We start from the raw sequence: 26,444 nt of genomic DNA on the forward strand, positions 1-26,444 counted from the left end.
AACTCTTTCAAAACCACGCGGAGCCCTGAGCGGGACGGAGCGTCGCTGGCCAGGGCGAGGCGCAGGGCAGCGCTCCCCGGCCGGCCAGGGCTCTGCCTCCCGTCCCAGGCGCCACAGCCGGGAGGGCCCCGGGGTGCCCGCACAAACCAGCCCCGAGCACCATCTGCCTGCTGCTAAAGGCACGTCGCGGTGAACTGAAGAGGCGACCCGACGCTGTCTTCCTCGCAGGCTTCTAAGACCTTACAGCAGCAGCGAGGCACACAGCGCTTGGGCTGGGCGCTCGTCCCTCGCCCCTCCACGCGGGGCTCCCGCAGCAGGGCACCCTTCTGAGAGACCGGCACCCTGCGCGGGAAGCGGCGGCTCCTGTCACACCAGGCCCTCACTGCCGCACCGCCGCGGCCTCGGCCAGCCCAGAGAGGGGCGTGGAAGGAGCCGTGGGCAAGCTGGAGCCCCACAAGCCAAGGGACTACCGAGTGTCCGAGCAGGAGCCGAGCCCACGCTCCTCCGCCCTCCCCCTGCTCGGGGCAGCCCCGGGCCGCGCAGCACGGCGGTGCGGCATTTGCCGCAAGCAAATCCGAGCCTTTCCTTCGGCTTTCGAGCTCTCCAGCCCGCGGGCGGCAGTGCAAGCTGCAGCTGCAGCTCCCGCCCTGCCCCGGGGAGCCCAGGGAGGCGCGGGAGGGAGCAGCCGCTGCCCAGGCCGGCTGGGGCCGAGCGGGGCCATGCGGGCCTGGAGCCCCGGGGCAGCCGGTCCCGCGGGAGAGGAGCGGCCCGGCCCGGCCCGGCACTCACTTGTCGTAGAAGGGGTGCTCCTCCCCGAACTCCCTCAGGTGCCGCTTCTGCTTCTTGCTCAGGCTGCGCACCAGCTCCCGCCCGCCCCGCCGCTTCCCCATGCCGCCACCGGCGCCCAGCCGCGTGGGGCGCTCCACCGCGCTTTACGGCACGCTCGTAACGCGCCGCCGTCGCGCTGCCGTACGGCGGGGCCGGACCGGACCGGGCCGGGCCGGGCGGGGCTCCGCAGGCCGGCGGCTCCCGGTGATGGCGGGGAGGTGGCTCGGGCCGCCTCTGGGGAAGGTCTGGCCGTGGGGCGCCTGGAAGGGGAGGCCGCGGGCGGGGGCGAGTTCCCGGGCACGGGCCGGGCCTCGGCCCGCCTCTGGCGGAGGCGGCGGAGGCGTTCCCTGCGGGGAGCCGCCGTCCCCCTTCCCCGGGCTCCCAGCGCCGGGCTTCCCCTGCGAGGCCCGGGCGCGGCCCCAGCCGCGGCTCGTGCTCCCGCGGGCGCCCTGCGAATCCCGGCGAGCCGGGAGCGGCGGGCGGGGCGGCAGGAGAGGAGGCGGCGCCGCCGCGCGCTGCTGGCGCTGCTGGCACCGCTGGCACCGCGTGTTCCCCGCGCGCGCCCGGGGCTGCGACCGGGCAGGCGCGGGGCACCTGCACGAGCCAGGGCTCCGCCCAGCCCCTGCGCTGGAAGCGGTCAGCGGGAGGAGGCGCCGGGCTTCCCTCGCGCCAAGAAACCCGGCCTTAATTCGGAGGGCGTTACGGGTTAACGCAGCGCCGCTTCCGACGCCTGCTTAGCCACGGAAGCGGCAGTAACCGCACTGCGCCCCAGCCTGCCCCGGCGCCTGGTCCTCCCCGTACGGCCGGGAGCGCCCAAACCGAGCCGCGAGCCGCGGCGCTTTGCTACCAGCTACACGTTTTCTGGAAAAACCTCTACAATAAGGCCAGAGGGGGAGGAGGAAGAGGCCCGACAGAAGTGCTTCACGTTCAGACTGCTTTAGTCTAAAAGGTAAAAATCAAAAGCTCCAAATGAAATCACGCCACATTCTGGATCTTCTAACGTCCGACTGCTGAACCATACCAAACGCTGCTCTAAACGTGCAGTTTAATGCTTTAGCGCGCACAGAGATACACAGCGCCCCAGAAACCACCTTACGTTGTGTCAAATAAGAAACTAAACGCAAACTCAGCTCTTTGGAGTTCTTCCTGTTCCGTATATCCCCGCGTTTCTGCACAAGCTCGCAGGAACTCCCCTGACCCTCAGCCGGGAGGGGCCACACGGGGTGACGACGCAGGACTCCGCAGCCCGCCGACGCCTTCCCTCCTGTAAAACGTGCGCAATAGATCCCAGTTGGTCTCCTGGAGAAGAGAGTACCAGAACTAAGCGAAAGCAAGGTAACTCCAGATGGGATGGAGGCAGGGAATAACGTTTTAGCGGCTGGTGATGCAGCTTCCAGGCAGCCCACCTCGACTTGAGGGCGCCCATGGATTTGGCTGGAGCAAGCCAGCACCTTAACCGCGCTTCAGGTCCAGAGAAGCCCCCGGGAGTTCCTCCTGCGTGGTGTCAACACCCCCGCCTGCCTGTTGGGTAAAACCGGTGCAGCTGGCCGCCTTTACGGATAAACCCTTCCGCTGCGGGGGAAGGTGTCTTAATCCAGAGGACTGCTGGCGCGGTTTTCCGAGCAGCCCCCAGCAGACACGCGCCAGCGGCAGTCAGCTGCGGCCCAGCAGCAGACGTTCCCTTAGCAGGCTCTGCCGAAGCCAGCGCGTTCCGTAACAACACCGACTAAAACAAACTCTTTCCGACTACCAGGGTTTTTTTTGCGGAGTTGGCAGCCATGCTCTGTAAGAGGGAAAATATTGCCAGTCAATCCTACCTCTGTCGGAAGCGTGGAAAAGGAGGTTTATTTGTACGCTGCAATAATCGTGGCATATTGACTTCTATAGTTCAGCACTGGGAGACGGCAGGAAGAGCAGGAGTCTTTGTTCGGAGCTGAACCCTGAGGGCTCAGGAGCTTTTGGGGGGGCTGAATTTGGGCACAGCTGCCAAGGCAGTGAACAGTTGGGCATTCACGTATGTGTTAAAATAAAAACAAAAAGGGGAAATTCCAGGAACTTGGTGGTAGCGGTAGTAAGGATACAGCTTGGATTTCAGTGTTGTTTGTACACTCTTTTAAAAATTCTGGCTACAGCCATATTTCACGCTACTTAGTCGAGTGTCGTTCTGCTTTTTAATGGTGCCTTATGAATTAAAAAATGCATTAATCTTGTTCTTTTGTGATGCTCTGAATGCCAGCACTTGCTTCTGTCATTTATTCACACTTCTTTGGACAATAACGGGGGAGTTTTTCTACCAGTTTACAAGATTTAGGCCTGTAGCTTAACATCTAGCGTCACCCCACGTCCCTTCAGCCTGACTTCAATTCCGCCCCTGAAACCGACTCTACTCCTGGGACTGCTGCCCCCTTTCTGCTCGACTCCTTCCTCCCCCCTCCCCACACCTGGTGTGAGAAGGACCCTGCTTGGGTAGCATTTGGTGTTTAGGATTAAACTGTTTAACTACTTAAAACATCGTGCTGCCATTCACAAACGTGTCTTAGAAGACGCGCTCCCCAGGAGATGAAGACCTCGGCCTCGCTGTGGCGAGGCACAGGCAGTAGAGCAGCACCGACCTTGATATCCCGTGGGAGCGGAAAGCACATAGCCACCCGGTGCGGTATGTTAATCCTTTGCTTAAATTAGAGCTCTCTTCCTCAGAGAACATGTAGCAACAACAACAAAATATTTTTTTAATGTTTCCAACTTACAGGCCGGATGCAACACGTTTTTCCCAAGGCCGTCAAGAGGAGGAGGATGTAATGGAAGTCCTTTCTGTTTGGTTTCAGGGGCCCAACGAGTAACAGCTACAGGTTAACCTCTGCAACCCGTGTTGAAGCCTTTCTTCCACGAGACAACGGCAGGCACGCTAACGTAGGGGCTCGGTAGGCTTGGGCAGCGCTTAGTGCCGTGACACGGGCTTGCACAGATGGGCCCGTGTTAAGGCACTGTTTTCCCCGGAGAGGGAAGCAGGCTATCTGCAGCGCACCGGCACCACCAAGCCCATAGCCGTGACCCGGGTCCCTCTCGTCAGCAGCGAGAGCTCCACGCTAGGCTAGCTGCCGCCCGGGCAGGCGGCTCAGCCGCTGGGTGCTGCCACCCCTTCTGGGCCGCTTCTGAGGGGGGCGGCGGGTGCGCGCGCGCAGAGCCCGCCTGGTGCTCTTGAAGTTGTCCCCGCAGGTGGGAGCAGCGGGGCAGCAGGCAGCGGGGCAGCAGGCGGAGGGGCCCTCGCCTCCGGCGGCACGGGGCTTTACAGCCTGAGCAAGCCGCGGGGAAAGGGAAACGCAGCAGGGAGCGCCGAACCTGGTTCCCCGGGGGCTCTCTCCACTGTTCTAAATGAAACACAATTGCTAATCACCCCCTTGAATTACAGATTTTAAACCAAGTTGCTAGCTGAACTTGCATTTCTGAAGTGAAATCACATAACTTACGCTAGAGCCTCTACTTGCTAGCATGATAACCTATCACCAGCAATGCTCTTTTTACAGATTTCCTATGCACTAGCGTCTTTGATTTGGGCAATAATATTGGAAAGAAAACTAAGGCAAAAAGCTTGAATTATTCGTAATCCGTTCTGCTGACCTAATTCTGTCAGCAGCCACGATTAAACCCTGTCAGCAGAAGTCTGCTGCTGCTACCTGTGTATCTTCAGCACTTTTATCTGCATGACATGTTCCAGAGACACAGGGTTTATAAAAGCCGCTTCCTTTATTTTAGAGAACTCTGCTAATCTAAACATAATGGATTCTGCGTTGCTAGCTTACTGCCTTCATTCATGCTTTCCTTCATCCCCGCTTTTCTATTTCTACTTTTGCCTCTTCCCTTGTGAGATGCCATTTTTTTCATTTTAGAATATATTTTTAATTGGAATAAATGTATTGATCACACTCTTTTCCCATCCAGATGCACAAATGGAGAGTTAAACTTGAAATCATTTTGCCGTAAGTTACTTAGGCAGTGGCAGTTACACCATGGTCTGTAGCATATATAGCTTATAAAGGTGAATGCTGACTTACTTACTATACAGTGTTTTGTGGCATATAATAAAGATGCATAACTCTTAAGATAGTGGCTTGAAGCAATGTGAAGGGTAAGAGAGGAGTTCATTTCTTCCTTCATCTCAATCTATCCTTGCTTAATCTTCTGTTTCCCGTTTCTATACATCGCTCCTTTCCTGGTAACAGCTGGCACCTACACGAAGTACCCCGCTGGTGCCTCGATGTGCTATTCGCATAAAGGTAGAGAATAACAAGAAAATAAATACCAGTGAAAATCCAAAAGCAGAGCCATGACCAAATACAGTGTTTGGCGGCTGCTGACTTAAAATCTAAAATGAAATTTTTATCACAGAAAAACCCCAAACTTTCTACTTAACGAAATTAAAAGTTCTCTGCACAAGAACACGAGTACCTCTGGAGTCGGCTATTTCAGCCGGCCAGTTCAGCTGCAGGACTTTCAGGATGTGGCATGATATTTTTGGTGAAAGAATCATGCGATTATCTTCTAAAGGGTAACACAGTCACCCTTTGAAGCTAACTGGAGGTGGTATGCTGACCTATTGAAAGAGCAGAGCATGGCCATATCTAAGATGACAGATTTTTAAAACTTCTTTATCCTTCTTTCTCTAGCATGAACGATCAACAAAGAGTTATTCAGGCAAATATTTTTTACTTATATATGCAAGTGGCTTGTTTGTTTATTCTTAAGCAAAACTAATTTAGCCAAGAACAAAACTGCTGGGTGCTTTTGTGTTAAATGTCTGTTCCCAAATAGCCATATCTAGGCCAATATTCTTATTTGCTGATGGAAACTAAGTTTAGAAACTGCTTTGCCACTGCTTTTTTTTTTTTTTTCTTTTCACCAGTGTGAGCTGTATTTCAAGTGGTGGTGTTGAAAATCAAGCCGCAATTCTTTTGGCAAGAAAATGGCCGAAACGTTTACTGACACTGTAATTCCTTACACTGTGGTTACTATAATGTATTGTTAATGTAAAAAATACAATGAACTTAGTATTCCTTAAAGAAGTACCAAGCTTACACGCTGAAAAAATACAGAATAAGGAGAATAAGATTGCATCTCTTAAAATTTTAGTTGGGGGGTGGGGGGGGAGCGTTTTAGAAAGATGCGAAGTACTCTAACCACATAAGCTGCCTGAATCTATGTGCTGTCTGTAGCAACATTAGCTTAAAAGCCCCAAACCCACCAACATTTACGTAGAAGCATATATAACACAGTAGATAGCTTAGCTGACAATCTGGTAGACACGTGCATTTCAGCTTATATGCCAGAAATGGGAAACCGAATGTGAAAGAAGGGGATGAAGACATAGCCCTAAACCTTCTGTGGACACCCAGAAAAATGGATACGTTCTTTCCCGTGTTTCAAGCTAGTTCTGCAGTACATCCACGCCCAGTTTGTTGCAAATGGTTTGGAGGGAGCATATAAGGCCAGGTTTTCCAACCCTTGATACCCTGCACTGGGACACGTTATTAAACGTTTGAAAGCGAAGTAGAGCTACAGATTTGAATGCGATGCTAGAGAAAAGAGGAAAGAAATCAGCATTATGACTTTCTCTGCTTTTGAGTGGGTGCCGATGTTAGGGAAGAACTGGTCAGATGAACGTTGATCCTGTTTAAAATACTAGAATTCATTTTTCTGCCAACTAGTTACTGAACTAATCTACGTATAGAAACATTGGTTTTATTTTTTATGTTCCCTCTTGGATAATACAGAATGATTGTCTTGGTCTGAAAGTTTCATCACTGCATTTGATGTTTGATGGCAAACTAAACCTTCTGCTCTTTAATTTCTTAGCAACATGACTGCCACAGGCCTAAAGGGGCTCTAATCAGTTCTAGGTATCTGACATTGCTGTACGTTTGGTGTCTTGTTGACATTACTCAGTTATGACATCACCATGTCTTCATAACGTAGATATTTTAACTTTCACTGAGCAAAAGGCGAAACTTTTGTACTCCAATGGCTTAGGGAAAAAACCCTACGAATATTTTCAGTAACTAACATAAAACCTATTATCTTGAACAGGGAACTTACATTCTAATACTGAAGCAAAGAAGAGTTAATGTTTACATGGCAGGAGGGAATGAAAGATGAGTGATAATAATGTGCTGATGTACGAAAGACCTTGCGTCAGCAGATGCGATACGCTGATTGCATGCTTTTTGATACTATCAAGTGGCATTTTATTTAAGTAGAAAGAAGAAAACGTGTACTTTTTATCAATCAGGTTTCTTGTAATTCAATAAATAGCATTTCCAAAGAAAGGTACTTCTTGTTAAGAGAACTAGGAACTTCGGACTGAACAGTGAGACAGCAACTTCTTTTTCAGAGGGAAGCAAAACCCTAAATCCCATAATGCTGTCCCCTTACCGTACAAAAGTATGTAGAAAAACATTACAGAAGAGAAACGTTACGTGTGCTGTGTGCACCGACCTGAACAAATAAATTGCTTGCATTAGAATTTTTTTTTTTAATATTCTTACTGTAAATTAAATACCTCTCCAATTCCTCTAGCTTGAAAAAACTGGGTTAACTGAGGTACTGAGTGTATATGGGCATACAGTGGTACGCCCATTCCCTGGTGCACTGATACGCTGTCATACACTCAGATCCTCTGAGGGCCTTAGTGATTTATCATGGTTGGCTTATGAACGACTGTCAGAAGTGCAGCTTCCACTTTTTACCACACAAATGGACACGAGTGAATACTGTTTTTTGTGCAGAAAACCCCCTGAACTCGAGAAGACCACAGCCAACTCGTCAAAGGGAAACCTGAGGGTGAACTGTTTAAATAGGAGCAAGAAATCCCCCCAACTTTTATGATAGGAAAGTTATTTTTGAAAGGCAGTTGTGCTACTTTTGTGGCTGCGGAAGCATGGAAACCAGAGGAAGGGTGGCATTTCCTAATGGCGCTTGCTAAGAAAAGCCCTGATCAGCATGTGAGGTTCTATTCCCAAATTTCTAATTTGAAGGGACAAATACTAGACTCTGCCTGTTTTAGTGCAGTTTGATGTAAGGCAGTGGCAGGCTTGAAGCTGTTTTAACTACAGCTTTATATTACACAAAGAGCAAAACTTTCTCATGTCACGACTTCCTGGGTAAATGTCTTTCCCTTGGACTTGCTTTATTTCCAGTGCTCCCTGGAATAACAGACAGACAGTAATTAATTTCCTGGCACATGAAATGCAGAGGCTGGCCGGAAAGGCTTCTACAGCAAGAAGCTTGCTGTGTAGTCATATTAAAGCTAAAATGACAATTAAGTTGTGGTGGTGGTATGATTAAGACTAACTGTAGAAACCAAAATTGAAGTAACATTCCAGGCATGACCGATGACCCCTGACACGTATAAGAAAGGGAAATACATGCTCTAGAGCACTTCGATGAAATGCTGAGAATAAATTCTGACTGCATCTTTAAATACCTTACTAAATGCTACAGAAATTACTGTTCACAATTTTTTTTTTGTACTGAAAGATACAGTCACATGGCAAATGAACCCTGGGTATCTTGGAAATGCTGGGTAGTTTAGACTGTTTTTAAAATATCTTTAATCCATAAGTAATAGGATTCTGCCACAACTGCCTTTGAGCAGAGCCTTCCTGACAATTTTTGAACGGTTTTAAATTTTCAAATGGCTCAAAGAAACATAACGTAAGTGAATGCTCTGGATTTAGGTTTAGATCATTCTACAAACCTGAAAATTTTAAACAGCTGTTACATATTATTTACATAATATATTGGTCTGTATATTTTCTGACACCTAAAGTAGGCTGGCAGCTGTTAGTCACAAAGTATTTGCAGAAGGAAATCCACCTCCAGCTTACTGGCAGTCACCAAGGATTTTGAAGACTGAATAGACTCAAAAACTTGTCTATCTTCAGTGCCAGTATTTAGCACAGCTCCTACTTAGCTTGAGACAGTCTAACCACCAATGGAATGAAGAAGTTCACTGTCTCATCTGGCAACTGCTTTCATGATACTTTTCTTAGTATTTGCTACCACTCTGTGGGTTTCTGTAACAGCTTTACATTGGCATCTATCTTCTGTGACTCTTGGGAAAGTATTTTCTCATACTGACAGACATCTACCCATACAAGCTTGAGGATGGTCATAAAGCAGTCTTCTAACAGCGAGGAATTGTACTCAGAAAAGCACCATTTTCTTTCTGTTAATGCAAATAGTTTGGGTTGTCTGCCTTAGCTTACAAATAAGGGAAAACTTTATCAAATATTTGCTCGTGGGTCTGTTCTTGAGTATTTTCAGTTCTTTTCTATTAAAGATGTTCCAAAGTGCCCCGTGAGAGTACACCAGCAGGCTAGAACTGAACACAGCTATGTGCAAAGGGGTAGAAGGAACCTGATTAGGTTTCAGGATAGCAGTGTCTATCCTTGAATGCCACACACAGATTACAGGGAAACCTGAACTGGGGGGAGGGAAAGCAAAGGTAATTACCTCTTGGTTTATTTTTCAACATAAGGTTGAAGGTTTATTGGCGTCTAAGTTCCTATATAGTAAAACTCCATCTAGAAAGACAGAGTATTAGCTTAACCAAACATTTTAAAATGTCCTCTGAATGACTGACTTGGGTTAAACTTGTTTGCTAGGCGGGACTACTGAAGTATGAGCCGGGGCGAGAGTAGCAGGATTAAGAATCTGTGTCCCGATTATAGGCTAAGACTGCAGGCTACTGGATATTGAAGTCAAGCTTTGCTACTGCATGCTGTCAAGTCTTTTCATCCATCTTTCCTTTATAAAAAAGGCAGCGATATTGAACCGATCCTAAGGATTTAGTTCAGTTCCACATCTGAAAACCTCTCCCTCTCTCCTTAAGGGGGAAGTGCTAGTTTACACATACAGTGATACTGACAGTGGTTTGACTCTTTCAGATTCAAACTGGAGTTCTAGGAAGGTAGGAATGCTTTCCTGTGACGCAGGGAACATCCTGAGTGGCATACGTTGCCTTTATTTCAGGGCATGAAATTGGCGATTCTGGCCAATTTTGCTGTATGAATGCAAAAATGGGCCCTTCAGACAGGTATCATTTAAGCTTTGGATGTCTTACTACTCATAGGAACACAATACAGCATGCTCAAATACTGATATTTATAAGTGGTATGAAGCACGGCATTTTTATTAACTTCCTCTAAAATTCGACTAAAAATGTTCTGATTGAAAACGAAACGAGATGGTCAGTAGGTAGACAGATGACTTGAGACAAGACCTAAAGCAATGACTGGAGTATTGCTGTTGGCACTTGCTAAGAAAGGTGGCAGAAAGCCAAACTGGAGAAACATGTGGTAAAAGAATGGGAAAAGAAGTAAAGCTGGAAATAGTTTATCCAACAAAATAGTTTATCTGAAGTTTTATAAGTGAGGATCAGGAACATGCTGTCAAAGTCAGAAGCCACATTACTGGATGGAAAAAGATGATCAGAGCGTATCGCACAGTCAGGGTGTTATGCAAATGCATAACTAGAGACAATGATATTATGCCTTAGGAAACCCTTAAACGTGAAGGGGAGGACAGAGGAAGCAGGAAAGAATCAAGTCTTAAAAGGGAAGAAGTTTCATACAGGGAAAAATAAGGATGAGAAGCGTGGCCTACTAAGGTTAGTAGACGGCAGCGCTAGTAAATACTGGTCTGTAACAGTCAGACTCTGCATAGGTCATTCTGCTTTTTCAGGGTGGAGATGATCTGTGATGGCAGTTAGCTACGGCTCTGTCAACACAGTTAAGGTCCAGAAACCACTTTACATGTACAGGGGCTTTCCCCAACATACGATGATGCTGGAAGCAAGAAATTCTCTAATAATATACCTTTCCCAAGATCAAGTATCCCTTCCGCCAGGGGGTTGCCTACATGGGGTAATACTTTCTGCAGCTGCCTCCTAAGTCTGTTCCTATTTAGGTCTGATAACTAAAACTCGGAGCCAACTGAAAAGCCATGCTGACTGGCCATTTATCCAAAAACTGCAGGCTGAGAGTAGAACACCAAAGACAATAAAAGACAACCCTGTAATCTTACCATGCATCAACCCAAGATGTGGAAAGACTTAGTATTGAGCACAGTCGCATTTCAATACTATATACAGCTTGAACTTGGCAGGTGGCTTACGCAAACCTAAAGCACAGAAGCATGGCAAATTTGAAGAAAATTTAATACAGACTTGAAAGAGGCTGTTCCTCTGAAGCACCACCTTTACTTATCTAGGTCAGCTCACAGTTTCTTCCTTCACGTTATATAGCGTCTGACATGACTTTAAGAAATGCTATTATGACGGAATACTAGGAATGAGAGAAAGGAAGAATAGCTTGAAATTGAGGAAAGCAAACACCTTGAAGGGAGAACTAAGCAGTGTATCTTCCCATAAGGGCTTTGATTATCTTCCCTTTTTTTTTTTTTTTTTTTCTTGTTCGGAGGCACATGGTAGAAAGCGCACGGGCAGCTTCCTTTCTATCACGAGTGATGCCAGCTATATTGACTGTCTTGAAATACCCCTCCTAAAACAGCTTCGGGCATCTCTACAGCTACAAGATGTAGACAATCTTCAAACACAAACTTGCTTTCTTGTCTGTCAGCTATTTCCCATTAAGATTGTCCATTTCTGTCTGATAACAACACTGGGCTTCTTTTCTTTTGTGACTGCATAAAGCTTTGAGTGCTCTTGGTAAGTATGATCCAGCCTCTCTGGTTGTCTTGTCCTGTGACCCAGCTGGCTATTCCTTCTGTAAATTCTTTTGATAGCCGTCAAATCAAAGCCACTCCCTTAATACTGAAGCAGATTCTTGCAGCTGTATCCTTCCTGCTAGCCTAGTAAAGGTAGAAGTGCTTAATACAATCTGAAGGTAAAGGCAATGATGGCTTTGCACTTAGTATTATCTCCTTTGATTCACAGAGAACTAACCTTCAAAGCAGTTGTGCACTCTTTTGCCATTGGTACTTTTTCCCCTCTGAGCATAAGTAGTGTCCAGCTAGACTGGGTTTACACAGTAACCAACCCAGCCAGTTTAGAAAAAGGCCATGCCTTTCCCTGTAGTGAACTAAAACACTTAATGCACTGTTTGTCCTACCACAATGACACTTTGTAGTATCCATTTGCTTTGCAACACGGTTCTACAAGCACTTCATTTTAAGTTAGAGACGTAAGCCTGTGGAAGTCTCAGCTCTGTACTGGGATCACTGTTCTTCTGTTAGCAAGCAGTTACTAAGACTGGAAATGAGGCTATTGGAACTGTAGGAGCCTAGAAAAGTCTCAATATGCCTCAGTGTCCTCTAAGATTGTGGTTTTTGACTTACTACAAGTTAATATGCAAGCTGTATGTACACCTGGGATTCAGTTACTGCAGAAGAGCTATAGCAAAAAATGTGTAACAATCTGGCATCCATAACATTAAACATTACACAAACATGAAATGGATTTTGCAAGTATTTCAGAATTCGGAAGCCATTTAGTGTCAAAAAGAGATTTATATATATATTTATATATATGTATATACACACACACATATATATAAAAATAAATTTTACCTTTCTACAAACATATTATAGACAACCATAGTTCTTGATCACAGACTACAGTCAAACTTCTTCACTTTATAGCTGTTCAGTCTACATGTGCTGGAGTTATAGAATCATAGAATCGTTAAGGTTGGAAAAGACCCTTAAGATCATCAAGTCCAACCGTTAACCTACCACTGCCAAGTCCACCACTACACCATGTCCTCAAGCACCACATCTACCCGTCTTTTAAATACCTCCAGGGATGGGGACTCAACCACTTCCCTGGGCAGCCTGGTCCAGTGCCTGACTACCCTTTCGGTGAAGAAGTTTTTCCTCATATCCAACCTAAACTTCCCCTGGCGCAGCTTGAGGCCGTTTCCTCTCATCCTATCGCTTGTTACTAGGGAGACGAGACCGACCCCCACCTCGCTACAACCTCCTTTCAGGCAGTTGTAGAGAGCAATAAGGTCTCCCCTCAGCCTCCTCTTCTCCAGACCTTCCAGATCTTCTTATGATCAAGAATAACTTGATGAAACAAGAGCTTATATAATTACTTTGTAAGAGAACTTTTATTTAACAGTAGACTGTCTCAGTAAATTAGGTTGATAGGAGCAACTAATATCAGCACTAATGGAGCCAAGTACCTGGTGAGTTCACGATTTGACTTCAGTTTCTTCTATTTGAGGTAGCGTATCCCAAACTGGTTCCTGAATGTGTTCAGGTATTTTCTCTATCTTAGTCTAAAAGGAAAGCAAAGCAATCATTTATTATACCAACTAGCTAACATCTAACTGCTTTGCTTTATTTAGTCTGGTTTGAGGTATCCGTCAGTTTAAAAATGCCACCTAGTGGCGTTTTCAAGACAATGCAGCCTCTTTACCATTTAGTACTTTGGAAAACGTTCCTTCCAAACTACACACGTTTCCTCTGCTGACTTTCCAAAGACTTCAGTAGTTGTTGGTACTTGCATCAGGACTTAGTCTCATAACAGTTAATAATGTGAGATGGAAACTTACCTTTTTTACTTCCATGGCAACCCCTTCAGGTAAGTTTCGTTGAACATACTCCAAGTAAACTGCAGCAGTACTGCTTGTTAGGTGTTTCAACTAAAAGTAAAGTAGTGTTTTTTTAATGAACTGCTATTATTAATACTTCAAACAGAATACACAGAGTTTGTCCTAGCTTCTCTAGTTCTTGCTATGGGACAAAACATCTTACAGGAAGGCAGCTTCCACAACACTGAACAGAGGCAGTTGAACTGTACGCAACCCTCATGCAAGCATAAAGTAGTTCTTTCGCTCCATAGAACCGCACACACTGCCCGTGATCACATGCATTGATTATGATGGAAGTGGTGGATCTTAACACTGCAGGTTATCAGATGAAGTTAACTACAGGTTACGCAAGAATTACCAGCTTTTGTATATTCTCAAAGTTCAAGCTTGTTATAAATCCAGCAACTCCAGAATTCCATTGAATTATTGATTTTCTAGTTTATCCTGGATGGCAAAAATAGTGCTTATGGTCTGTGGGCAGCCATTTGTACTGCACTAACGTCTGGGGACTTCAAGCAAAGTCCCATTTTGCTAAGCACTGTGCAAATATACAGTAAGACACCCAGGAGCCGCAAAATGCTGGCAGTAAACCTTTCTTCTAAGAAAGTCAACCACAGCTGCATTCTAAACCATACAGAAGTCTGTGTCATCAGCCACAAAGCTAGTGGTTTGTATACGCTTCCTTTCTTGTATTCCCCCCACGCTGTTTTAGTTTGCCACATGATGTTGCGTAGGGCAAAAGTATGCGTGTTCAAACACATCAGACAACCTCGCAAAGAACAGAACCCTTAAGTGACTGGTAATGACAACGATTTAGCTGCATCTTCTTCCCTTCCTGAGAAAGCTCCTATCCCACTGATTCTTGGAAACCAAGAGCATAATATAAAGATAACTCAATTCTACCTTATTTTTTAATCATTCTTTCAGCTGTTAAGATGATGGTCAAAATCAACCTTTTAACACAAAAATTAGGTAGGCTGTACACTCAGAATAACGTGTTACATTTGAAGTACCTAGGTCAGCTGTTTTCTGCTGCTCCCTGCACCCTCCTCCCCAACCCAAGTAAACAGGAAGTTTACGTTCTCTCCTGAACTAACATCTATTAACATCTTTGAATTGTGCACCTAGAACATCCTTTTTTTTTTTTTTTTAACATCCTTCTTACCTCCAAACACATGTAATGTGTTCTCATTTCATACTGAACTCTGTGCTTCTTGTAAATGTGTACAGATTTTAGAAGTGTCAATCGTTCTATCTTCTTTGGAGGTTTATGTCTGAACAAAGCACAAAAAGAAAATTTCGTTTTATATAAAGGATGCTAATGCAAATTATCTGAAAGATTATGCTGAAATCCCTGTTCTGATTTGACATTAGAAGATCTACAAGGAAGTATTAAACACTGGTACAGTTTATTAGTAACCCACATAGGCACGGTTAATACTTAGGTATTAACCAGCATTAGTTCAGGGAAGCTAGAGCACTGACGACTGTACTTAAGAGTACTGTCAATATCCTTCATGTAGTTAAAATGCACTTCTACTACGGCAGTGCTGAGTATAGAACTGCTGCTGCTTTCTCATCACTGTGCCGCCATCTAAGAAGCGTTAGATTTATAATCTGAGAAAAATACTTCTAAGCACAGAACCTGAATTACAGTAGGTGACATAAGAAGCATCTGACACCACATCACTCTATAGATCAGTTACTTACACTTTTTCAACAGAGATGCCAAGTTCTTTAGCTGCAAGCACTGCAAAATATTCATAGCTGTCCAACACAGCTTTATCGTGGCCTTTAACTAAAAGGGACAATCTCTTGTACAGTGTTTCTGGCTCGTCTGAAATAGATACCTGCATTTTTAAAGAAAGGACAAGAGTTACCACTCCATGTTCTCCTTAATTAACGCATGCACTGCATATTTTCTTAGCCTGTGCGCCCCATTTGTAAAAGAGGAAAAAAACCCACACACTGTTACCTGCTTATTTTAATTTACCTGCAAGAGGCTGACAGTATTACCTTGATTGGCAGTTCTCACTCTTATCAGGGAAGGCAAAAGTGTGAAGAGATACCTAACTTCTGAACATTTAGGTAAAATTTCTTGATCAGAAAAGGAAAGGGAGTGCCAGATAAATATAAGGAGGACAACACTAGCAAAGGCAAGAATGAAACTTGTTGTTAAAGCAAGTCTGGAGCAGCAATACTTGTATTTTAAATAGCGGTGTGAGAATACCATTATACAGATTGAGCACGTTTCTGAAGTCCTAGTCAAAATCAGGGCATTTAGATGCTAAAAGCAAGATATGCACCACATGCCTTCATGAACTTCCCACCTCATCAGCCCTGGGCTCCCAGCTTCCCAGCCAGAGACAAAGGCCTTAGGCTGGCTAAGCTGCTGCAGGCACTGAACTGAATGTGGCCAAAAAAAGCTGATATTTCATAGAGTTGTAGCTGCATAGAGAAGAAGGAAAGTGACTAAGAGGCAAATGTAACCTATAGAAATCTTGCTGGGAAAAAAAAAAAAATCTCAAATACCAATAACCTGAATTGTTTCTTTCTCTATGGCAAATTTAACACCATTAACACAGAACTTAAAAAAATGCAATACAGGAATTCAAGTTTTTCTGTACACCCTCTTTGTTACTAAGGCAATATACAAAATACATCCTAAGAAACACTTACCAAAGGATTAGTCTTAGGCTCCTGTGTATGAACATGGGATCCAGCCAGCTGTACTCCCATCAAGTTGGAGTGTCTACAAATGTGGTAATGGGGAAAGCATAAAATAAGTTGTTAAAGTTGGATTTTTTTAGGGAGTGTAGAGAAGTGGAAAGGAGGAGGGCCTTTTATACTCACGGAAGAAAACACTGCTTTTGCATAATTCTGCTTGCATAATTGACAGGAAAAGCTGATCCCTGTGTAAAGAAATAGGTTACATGTTGGTTATTTTTCCCAAACCGGGAAGTAGCCAGTTAATACAGGTTTATTAAAGGCTACGTTTTTGCACACCAGAGCATAACACATTCCTAGGCACTGATTTGCCAAACTAGAAAGTTTGCTCTATCAGAGAACACAGGAAAACAGGAGCGCGGAAATGTATTTTAGTATACAATAGCACCGAAAAAAAGGGAACCCATTATTAACCAGGTACCTGAATAGCAATCACAAAGCACTTTTTTTAGCAGAAAGATGTATTTTGCATGGCATCAGATATTATTTCTATATATGATAATATTTTCTCTTCAGTTTTACTTTCATAGTACAATATCTATTAGTTTCATCAAGAGACAAGCCTAAGCAGGACTTGCTGTTGTAAAAGCAATTGAGAACAGTATCCTATAAATGCAAAAATTCAACCTCTGAATTTAAATTGAAATTTCCCATTTTTTCAGCAAAAAGTTCCTTGTGATTTTGAACACTTGTTCTTTTGAAGATAACATTTAAATAGAAATACTTCTAACAAGTAGATGAACCATATTTAAAAGATAACCTGATTTTTTCTGTGTTAAAAAGGGAACACAACTGTTAATCAAGATGTAACATTACTGTCTTTCATACCAGAAAAATCACTCCCTTCTGAACATTATGTGGCTTCTAGCTTCCTTCTACTAACTCTCAATTTGGCAAAGTTATAGACTACTTGGGGGGCGGGGGGGGAAAGGAACCAGAAATCTCACTTGCTTAAGAGAAACTCGGGGCTGCAGCAGAATGCTTAAGCAAAATTAGCTACTTATCCAGCCCCTGGATACTCTCATTTAACAGGTGCTAGAGTCATAGCTTTGAGAGAGATGACAGATACCCCACACATCGGTTATGTAGGTGAGTGTATAATCAAAACATCAGAAAATAGCCAGAATTTATACTTTTCTAAGTCATCTTAATGTAGTCGCTCACGGATATGCATAACTAACTATATGATGCTATTAGGTCCCTAACCTTTTCCAGTATGCATTAGGTATTAATTATAGACCAGCAGTGAATAAAGCTATTTTCTGAAGTAATTCCACCTCATTCGCTATTTATCCTACAAATTCTGCATCCAATAAGGAAGATGACTGCAGGAAGATGCAGGAGAGTTTCCTGTTTACAAAGCTGACTGTTGTTTGGAGAGCACAGCTGAAAGTCTCTCCTTAGGCAAGCCTTTCAAATCCAGGTGTTCAGAGACCAGCACTGGTGTTACATTCTTCAGTGCGTGACACAGTCGGCACCTTTAGGAGCACTGAATGTTTGCCACTGTAGTTGATGACCATTCAGAACGTTTCAAAGTTCATGTTGGGAACTACTTGAGCCTTAATACCTAAAATGAAAGGAATACATCTGATAAAATTATCTTGATCTTTGCACCTCAATTCTCTATCTCTGAAGTCAGAATACTGCCTCCCTTTCATTCAACATGAATACGAAGTACACTAACATCATCACCTGCCACCACTTCAGGGAACAGACAGGCCCACGAGCATAAATGACTGTATTCAGTGCAGGGCTTTAACGGTGTGTGCAAGTATACGGCACAGAACCTGACCCCAGATAACAAATATAAGACTACTGACTGGAACTGTAACCAAAAGTTGTATCTGGTTTTGGGTTTTTGTGTGTATGCAGTCACTGCTATGTATTATTTTACTTCTAACTGCTTAACCTTGTGATATGGAATTATTATTTGCATGCAAAGACAAGTACAGTCATAGCATATTATGTTATGTGGTTTTGGATATAAAAATTTCAGCCTGTGTAACAAAGATGAACAAAACATGATGAAACAGTAGAGTTCTATCCCACATACTAAGCTCTGCAGCCTTTACAATATTCTATGATTGTGTGTATTATTCCCACTGCATACCATCTCCTTTTGTTACTACTTACGCAGGTATGCATCAAGTCGAAAATTTTTGTAAAATAAAATTAAAAGTGCTTTGTACAAATTTTGACAAAATGATACGTTGAGTACCCCAGGTAGCAAAGATGGCATTCAGCAGGCAGTAAAGTATATTTTAACAGCTTCCTTCATTCTCTGATTTAAAGATACTTGATGCACTCTTGCTAATGGCCATCATAGAAGGTGGAAAAGACACCTGGACTGCAACGTAACAGAATTCAATTTCCTGAGTGAACCAAGGCCTTACACAAAACAAAATTACTCCTCTCCTAATGCAAAATAGCTTTCATTTTGTTTGGCTGAGCCATTCTGAAGTACTCAGAAAACAGATGCCTGGAATGTCCAGAACACAGCACATACAGACAAGAAGGGTTTAGGACTTCAGAAAATGAATAGGAAACCCCCAACATCATATTTTCTCAACTTGAGAGAAAGCACTCCCTCTTTATAAGTCAAAACCAGCAGAAAACATATGTAGTGTAAAAAGTTTTCCTATTTTTTTTTTACGTTTTAACTTAAAGATTTGAAACTTTAAGACTAGAAACCGGCTTGGCACATGACCTCCAAATCCAAGTCATTCACTCTTCATCACCCCTTACACCCAGAGTAACCACCACGAACACAGGGCTGCAGGAAAGAGTTTTGAGGACCCGCTATGCCGACGACGGCGGGCAGAGACACAGCCCCACGCTGTAAAACCCCAACCCTTCCCAGCCCACGGGAGCCCAGCGAGGAGGGAAGGCCGGCTGCGATACACCTCGTACCGGGGACGCGATGCCGGGGTTTGCACAGCGCCCAGCACAGGCCCTCAGCCGTGCTCCCTCTCCCCTCAGGCGTGAAGATGCCGAAGGAAAAGAAGAGGAGGAGGAGGAGGAGAACGACGCTCACCCGTCCCCTCTCCCGCCACACACCCCACCTGACAGAGCCGCCGCCACAGGCACCCCGCCGCCATCTTCTCTCCGCCCCCAACCCGCCGAGCATAGCGCGGCGCCCGGAAGGAGAAGAGCGGCCTCATCCGCCACCTCCCCAAAGGTCCCAGGCGATCGAAGAGCGCCCTCGCCGCCATGGCGGAGCAAGCACCCCCGCTGAGGCGGAGGCACTGCGGAACCGTCGGGCAGGCCAGCGCTGGGGGGTGGGGAGACGAGTTGGGAGCTCGTATGGCGCCGTCCGGCGCCATACGAGCTCCCAACTCGTCTCCCCACCCCCGTCCCCGCCTCCCCCGAGCGTTGCCTCAGGGAAGGAGCCGCGCTGTAACGGCTCTCCTCACCCCCGCGCCCGCCCAAACCGTTTCCCGCCCAACGGTCACCTCTCCTCCCCGTTCCCCTCACACACGCTCTCCCGTCCCGTTTATCCAGGGAGAAAAACGTTTCTCTCCTCCACTGACGGAGGGAAGAAAGCGGGAATTGCTCATTTCTCCGACACCGAGGCAGGGCAGGTGATGATTTTTTTTTTTTTTTCGCTGAGGGTGAGAGGAGGCTTCTTCAGCTTTATTCCCCTTTCTGAGAACACTTTTTACCACAACTCGTTCTTACCAAGAATACTGATGTCCACCACTGTGTAGAGGTGAATGCATGATTTTTTTTTTTTTTTCTTCCCCTGGAACGATTCAGGAATCCTTTGAAAAGCAATTACACACGAACTTAGTTTTCAAACTTCTCCCCCCCCCCCTAAAAATACTTCAAAAAAAAAAGTGTACAGCCTGTTAGCAAAACCCAGCCAACTATATTTTACCAAAGTATAAAAATGACTGGAAATGTCATATAAACCCCTTTCTTTTTACACATATAAATAGCAGTTAATATTATAACACAGGTTCTGATCAGTACCAAATATTTAAGGGGGAGGGGGGAAACAAACAAGTACTAATTCATGCTGCTAAGCCATCCTAATACACACATCCAGGTAGGCAGTAACCTGAAATTAAGCCGTGTGCAAGTCAAATGCTAACAGCAGGAACCTGAAACCAGCATAGATCACAAATGTATATTTTTTTATTTTGTTACTTCCTCTGCCACCTAAAATTACAGTCTGCTTTTTACACTAAAGCACCTAAAATATTTACAACCATCTTCTAACAAAATAACAGTTAAATACTGAAAATAAGATTTTTCTCATAAAATATGCTTTCTGTATGTACAGGTTTTATCAAAGAGGACTAAGTTCAATAGTGAACAGTTTTCCATCATCAACCATCAGCAAGAAAACAACTTTTCTGACATAAAACTATGTCCGACTTATGTACAAATAGGCAGAACAGCATCTGTTTAACATCAGCCAATGCAACACTTAATGAAGTCAATGTTTGAGACCTATATTGTGTACTGCTTAAGAGATGTGCACTTCTTTGTTCCTTTATGAATAACTTCTTTGGTTATCATTGTTCTATTATCTTCTTGGCTGTACAATAAAACAGCACCCAATTAACGTTACAGAACCAGGCATATATATGTGTATATATATTTATATATACTAGGTTTAGCACAGGTACCTGTCCCATTGTTGCTAGAAAAGTTCCACTGCAGATTCTTTAATATAGGGCTGCTCTTCAGAATCAAGCCCACAAGTTTCTACTGTATGTCACTCTATCCTTCGAGCAGAACTCTCACTGGCTTAAATTATCATTTTGCTTAAACACTCTCATTTTTTCCCACCATTAACAGGGGAATCTGAAAACATGTTTCCATTTTCCAGTGTAGCAGCCTTTCTCACAAAGGTCCTTAAAAGTTCAAAATGATACAAGTTTGGAAGAGAAAGAGGAGACTGCCGGGTTTTTCTAACATGGGCTCCTAAAAGCCAACTCAAGTTACTGCTCACAAAAGCCTCCACTTTGCAAACCACTAAGGCTTGCACAATCTCCCAAATTTATTACCAGTGGATCTAGCTGGCAGCATACAGCTGAACAACCTGGGCTGCACGGCCCCTGTAAAAGTAACACGTCACAGCACGGACAGGAACTGCTGGGGAAAGGCGGCTGCTGCCTGATCTCCTGAAACTCACACAGGTAAAGTAATTGAGAACATCATCCCTTATGCAGCAGAGGGAGTGAAATTCCACCCGCTGGTCAAAACCAACTAAAAAAAAAAAAAAACAACCAAAAAACCCTGGAACAACCCCAAAAAACACTGAAACAAACCACGTACACAGGAACTTCACTAACCTGAAACTGAGAAGTGATTTCCATTCTCCTGAAGGGTTGTTCTTTAGTATCAGAACATTCGACCCTAAGTAGAGCAACTGCAGGTCATTTGGCTTCACGTATTTGGGTTTGACAGAGAAGGCACCTCTCTGCCAATGAGTCCCACTGGTTTTGAACTCATGTGGTCCGGTACTCCTATACAAAAGTGCCATGGTTTACCCTCATTTTGCATAGTTATACAAGGAAGAAAGACAGTAGAAAATAAGATCCACCATCTCTCAGATTCTGCTTAAGATGTTAGGAATGTGGCAAAAAACCCCCCAAAACCAAAGTGTAACCCATAAAAAAAAAAACCCAAACAACCCTGAAATCTGGAAGATCTGAAATCAGTCTTATAAAATATTTTATAGAGTTAGCAATACTCTTCTACTGTGCAAAATTCACAAGAAAAATCAGTGCTGCTACCTGTGAAAGCTCTAAAATCAGTATTCGTATTCTACAATTAAAGGTCCACTCAACCTAACTCTGATTCTTCCTTAATTCTTTAATTCTGCAAGGTACAATTCTTTTGAGATCCTGTTTACTTCGAGAACCAAATCTAGACGTATATAAATGGTGTTAAGACATCCAGCATGTAGATCTGAACCTAAGGGAGGAGAAATGGTAATTAAACAGCAGTGTCAACTCACCTTTGGAGTATGTTTTACTAAATAAACAACATTTGAATTTGATGTAATGAGGAGGACTGAAAATGGCACAAGAATAACATTTCACGCCTACGAGGAGTAACTAACGTGCTGAAGGCATATACTCCATCAATCTCTGTTCCACGGGCAAGAATGTCTCCCTGTATTTGCCTGGTGAGAGAGCAAGCTCCTGTATTGCTTGAGCATCCACTCTCCTAAAACCAGAGATGGCTATTCAACAGTGTGATTTATTGTCACAGCAAAATATATTTCCAGTGCAATCTGATTACCAAGGCGGTGTTCCTGATTCAGTGTTCCCATCAGATGATGCGAACCACAGTACAATCACCTTCTTTCTTCAACCCTTGAATTAGGTAATTTTAAAATCAGCAGATCAAAACCTTGCTAAAATGGAAGCTCGAAAATGTACAGTGTAACCAATGCTTTTACAAACTGCCTAACACGTATGCATTAAGGCAAGACAGAACTGAGAAAGTACTGCGATACTACAGATGATACAGTCACTCCTGTAATTATTTCACAGTTAAATCAGATTTTTTTTTTCCCTCCACCTCCCTTAAAATGACAGCACAAAGACAAAGAATGTAATCATCTCCTTAACAGAGATGACATTTAGTCTCTAGAAGATGCTGGAAGTGATCCAGTACAGGCAAAAAAAAAAAAATGTTCCATCAGAAGTTTGTGAAGATCGTTCTTGTAATTGGGCTAAAATGAAACTTGGAAGAGTTAAAGACTAAAGATCCTACTGGGATCGTCTGGAGAGAAGTGAGAGCAGAACCATGAACTTCTGTAATTAGTGGCCTTGGAAGTTATCAGCAAAATGAGCTCAGATAAAAACACCTTATAAGAATATTTGTACCAATTATTTATTTTTTTCCCCCCAAAAACACAAATTAATTAAAAAAAGGGAAAAAAGCAGATTTCTTTTTTTTTCTAGACCTGGATATAAGAATTATAATTTTCAACAGGTAGTTTACAGTCAGTGGGGAAAAAACGAGCAGTCCAGGTTTCCTGATTGATCCATTCAGGGTGTGCTCAGTAGCTGTCCATCAAACAGCTTTATTTACAACTCAGCATCATCCTGCAGTAGATCTGCATCTTCATCATCCAATAAAAGGTCAGCATCCATGACTTCATTCTCTTCCATGACATCACCCAGCTCCTGAACAACATCATCGTCAATGTCACCAACATTTTCAACGTGTTTAACCAAACTCATGTGATCCAGAGGGATCAAACTATGCCCAACTGGCCCAGTAGTTCTCGCAATAGCGGCTGCCATTTCTGCTGCCACAGCAGCTTTCTGAGCCTTCTGCCTTTGCTGTTCTTCTTGTTGTCTGTGAGTCTTCATATGAGCATTGCGGCTTTTGATTTTGAAAAAGACCCTAAATTTTAAAGGGGGAAAAAAAAAATCAGATAAAAACGCATTGCTTTCGATGAAGCGAGCCAAAAAAGACTCAACAACCTATCAGTACATTTGCTTCCTCGTCCTGAAATAGAAGTCAGCGAAGTCTGCAATGCCATGGTGAGAATTTCAGGGACAGACTACCAGATTTATACATCCTGCCAGTATCAAAATGGCCCACTCCGACTCTGCCGGAGGTATTTTGTAGCTCCCACAGTTGCTTCAGTATCTATGCACATCCTAATTCTTCCTGTACTTAGTTTCACAACGATCTTGCACAACAGGGAAAAACTGAAGGAATCCCACATTAGGATGTACGAACTCAAGCACTGAAACACAGAGAAAGTTGCCCACTGTCACGTGCAAGTCTGTGATGAAGCAGGAAGCTGGACTGCCAGATGTAGAAATTCTAGCAGGTAAATGGATTCAGGAAAATTGGAGTAAATACTGCAGAGGAAGCATCCGAAACGTCGTGCAAACCAACCCCTGAAGGTTTTGGTAAGAGGACATGTCATCTAAGGGGGAACTGTTCTTTTGAGACCATCAGAGCAAAATAAAGAGTTTGTCACAACACTATTCATCTAGAATATAAATAGGCAAACGTGATGCGATACTGCAGACAGTCATATGCACTTACTTGCCACACTCCTTGCAAGGGAAAATTGTCGTTGGGTCGGTCTCACCGCTTGTGGTGCTGTGAGCAGGTGAACTCTTGATGGAGCAGTATCCGCTCTGCGTACCAGATTTCTGCTTAGTGCCTGGAATGGTGCATCGTGGTTTTGTCACCTGATTCGTACCTCCATGAATGCGAGCATGGCCGTTTAGCGCTTGTCGGGAACTGAACACCTGACGGGGAGTAGGGCAGAGGGAAGAAAAAAAATAAAAACCAAAAAAAATACTGCATTGGAACAGGAACTGCAGAGAGAAGTATGCTGAATGCATATTACAATAGAACAACTGTACACGTCTAATACACTCAATCTACTTGGTCAAATGCTGCTTGCTCTCAGCTATATCCCACTAGAGTTAAAGAAACTTAGTCATAATAAAACAAACCAGTGAGCTTTCCTATCGTTGCAGTTGTATAACGAAAAGGTAGTCAGAGCTGTTACTGTATAGTATCTCTAATTGATACAACATCTCAGGATTCAATTTTATGTACAGATCAGCATATTGCCTATATTTTGTGAGGTGGGAATTAAAAGCAGGCAAAATGGTTTGCCCAGAGATATTCAGGAGAGACCACTGGCCAGGAATAGCCTAAAAACACGATTTCCAAAAATCACAATTCACTAGCATACAACCCTCCCTGCTGTTAAAGATACCAAACACACGTACAGCGCCACAGTTTGGCATTTCACAGATGAAGGAGGATGAAGAAAGTGAAAGACTCTGAAGGGCAGGCAGATCTATAGATCCAACAAGCGGGATAGCTGGTGGGTCAGGAGACTTCTGCATTTCCCTTTCTTCCTTTCTGTCTTCTTCAATGTCCTCATCTTCCTCTAATACTTCCTCTTCTCCACTTGTCTGAAATAGACAGTGCATTTAAGAAATACTAGAAATACGGTCAAAGACAGACAGTACTGGATAGCAGGACATAGACAGTACTGGAACAGCAGATGCTGCTTAGTCAAGTCTGCTTCCAGGTTTCAGTATTTTTTCCCATCCTGAATGAACTTCTGGTCTTGCTGGAACTACCGCCCCTTAACGGACAAGCTACAGCTCATGAAGCTTCACTACAGTGCTCAAAACACCCTCCATCTGCATTACACAGCTGTGGCTCCAAGAATCTACCGATGCCAAGGTGCAATACTCTCCCCTAGCTGTTAGAATGGCAATGTACTCTATATTCATAGTCAAGTTAAAGGACTTATTTAAAAAAACCAAAACAAAACAAAACACAAAAACAAAAAAACACTAAAACCGAACAAAAAACCCCACACATCTCTTAAGACTACTCAGACTACTGGTAATACAGACTCACACACAAAGAATTGCATTGCCAGTCTGCGTAAGCAGTATTTGTACTAGAATATTAGAGCAGCCTTTAGGAGTATGCACAGGCACAGGAATAATTTACAGAGGTTCACCTGTTTCATCAGCAGCAAAAGCCGTAATTGCTGACTACAGTTAGCTAATGCACTAGTCAAAACTCTTTTACCCCATTACAGTCCAGGAATACAAAATCTTGCTGTAGCTGAGGTCACAGAATACTTGTACAGAACATAACGTAGAATTACGGAATAATTTCAGTTGGAAGAGACCTATGTCATCTAGTTCAACCTCCTCCTCAAAACAGGACAAACAAAAATTATCAAGTGTTAAAAACTTTCTCATATTCTTTTACAGACTTACCAGGCATTCCTCTCTTTTTTTCTCTAAACGTGTTCTATGTTTCCGTCCCAAACGCAAGATTTTCTTCCAGGTATAGTAGTATTCCACACATTGTGCAACCGTCTTAGACTTAACCTGTAGTTAAGTAAGTGCAGAAATAGTCCAATCTCAATTTTTTGCTTTCATTAAACACAATTTTAATATATTCCAAGAGGCAGGCTTTATTTCTCAAACATTCAAATGGAGAAAAGACAGACAGTTTGACTACAACAGGAATACTCTTACAGAATAATTTTTTTTTTAGTTATTGTTTTTCAGTCAAATTTGTGTTGATTATTTCAGCTTCAGTACATTTCTCTGGGATTCTCTAGACTCTAGTCAGAAAATGACTGAGAATATGCTTTTGTAGCTCAAGTGTACAACACTCCTGAGAAATCTAGCAATTAAGACTTGGTTCCTATAAACCCAAATGTGTTTTCAACATCTGAGCTAACAAGTAAGGTATTCTGCCCTGAGATGCGTACATACACCTTGTCTTTTCTGCTTTGTG

The 26,444-nt window shown here is 43.9% G+C and overlaps 3 protein-coding genes across 16 annotated transcripts in view; all 3 read right to left on the reverse strand.

Moving 5' to 3' along the window:
- UTP25 (UTP25 small subunit processome component) overlaps positions 1-890 on the reverse strand; it is a 15,583-nt gene extending 14,693 nt beyond the window's left edge. The window contains exon 1 of the mRNA XM_087775036.1: positions 790-890. Within this exon, the coding sequence (XP_087631162.1) occupies positions 790-890 (101 nt within the window). The remainder of the gene's footprint in view (positions 1-789) is intronic.
- Positions 1-19,435, reverse strand: part of MRPS10 (mitochondrial ribosomal protein S10) — a 21,237-nt gene extending 1,802 nt beyond the window's left edge. The window contains exons 1-8 of one of the 3 annotated variants that reach the window (XM_009472986.2): positions 19,229-19,435; positions 16,293-16,351; positions 16,119-16,191; positions 15,150-15,289; positions 14,605-14,713; positions 13,401-13,490; positions 13,029-13,124; positions 1,992-2,127 (exon numbers count right to left, since the gene is read on the reverse strand). In XM_009472986.2, coding sequence (XP_009471261.2) covers positions 13,038-13,124; positions 13,401-13,490; positions 14,605-14,713; positions 15,150-15,289; positions 16,119-16,191; positions 16,293-16,351; positions 19,229-19,378 — 708 coding nt within the window. In that variant the 5' untranslated portion in view covers positions 19,379-19,435 and the 3' untranslated portion in view covers positions 1,992-2,127; positions 13,029-13,037. Of the gene's footprint in view, positions 1-1,991; positions 2,128-13,028; positions 13,125-13,400; positions 13,491-14,604; positions 14,714-15,149; positions 15,290-16,118; positions 16,192-16,292; positions 16,352-17,443; positions 17,985-19,228 lie in introns of those variants that run through there. The other 2 variants (XM_087775038.1, XM_087775037.1) reach the window with 2 other exon arrangements.
- A 677-nt stretch (positions 19,436-20,112) lies between these two features.
- TRERF1 (transcriptional regulating factor 1) overlaps positions 20,113-26,444 on the reverse strand; it is a 104,333-nt gene continuing 98,001 nt past the window's right edge. For 10 of the 12 annotated variants that reach the window (XM_087776510.1, XM_087776517.1, XM_087776518.1 and 7 more), the window contains 4 exons: positions 25,916-26,029; positions 24,899-25,087; positions 24,198-24,406; positions 20,114-23,540 (listed from right to left, as the gene is read on the reverse strand). In XM_087776510.1, coding sequence (XP_087632636.1) covers positions 23,219-23,540; positions 24,198-24,406; positions 24,899-25,087; positions 25,916-26,029 — 834 coding nt within the window. In that variant the 3' untranslated portion in view covers positions 20,114-23,218. Of the gene's footprint in view, positions 23,541-24,197; positions 24,407-24,898; positions 25,088-25,915; positions 26,030-26,444 lie in introns of all 12 variants that reach the window. The other 2 variants (XM_087776520.1, XM_087776519.1) reach the window with 1 other exon arrangement.

The sequence above is a fragment of the Nipponia nippon genome, unplaced genomic scaffold, assembly GCF_047370975.1.
Source record: "Nipponia nippon isolate SJK-2023a ecotype South Korea unplaced genomic scaffold, ASM4737097v1 scaffold_4, whole genome shotgun sequence".
Classification (NCBI taxonomy): domain Eukaryota; kingdom Metazoa; phylum Chordata; class Aves; order Pelecaniformes; family Threskiornithidae; genus Nipponia; species Nipponia nippon.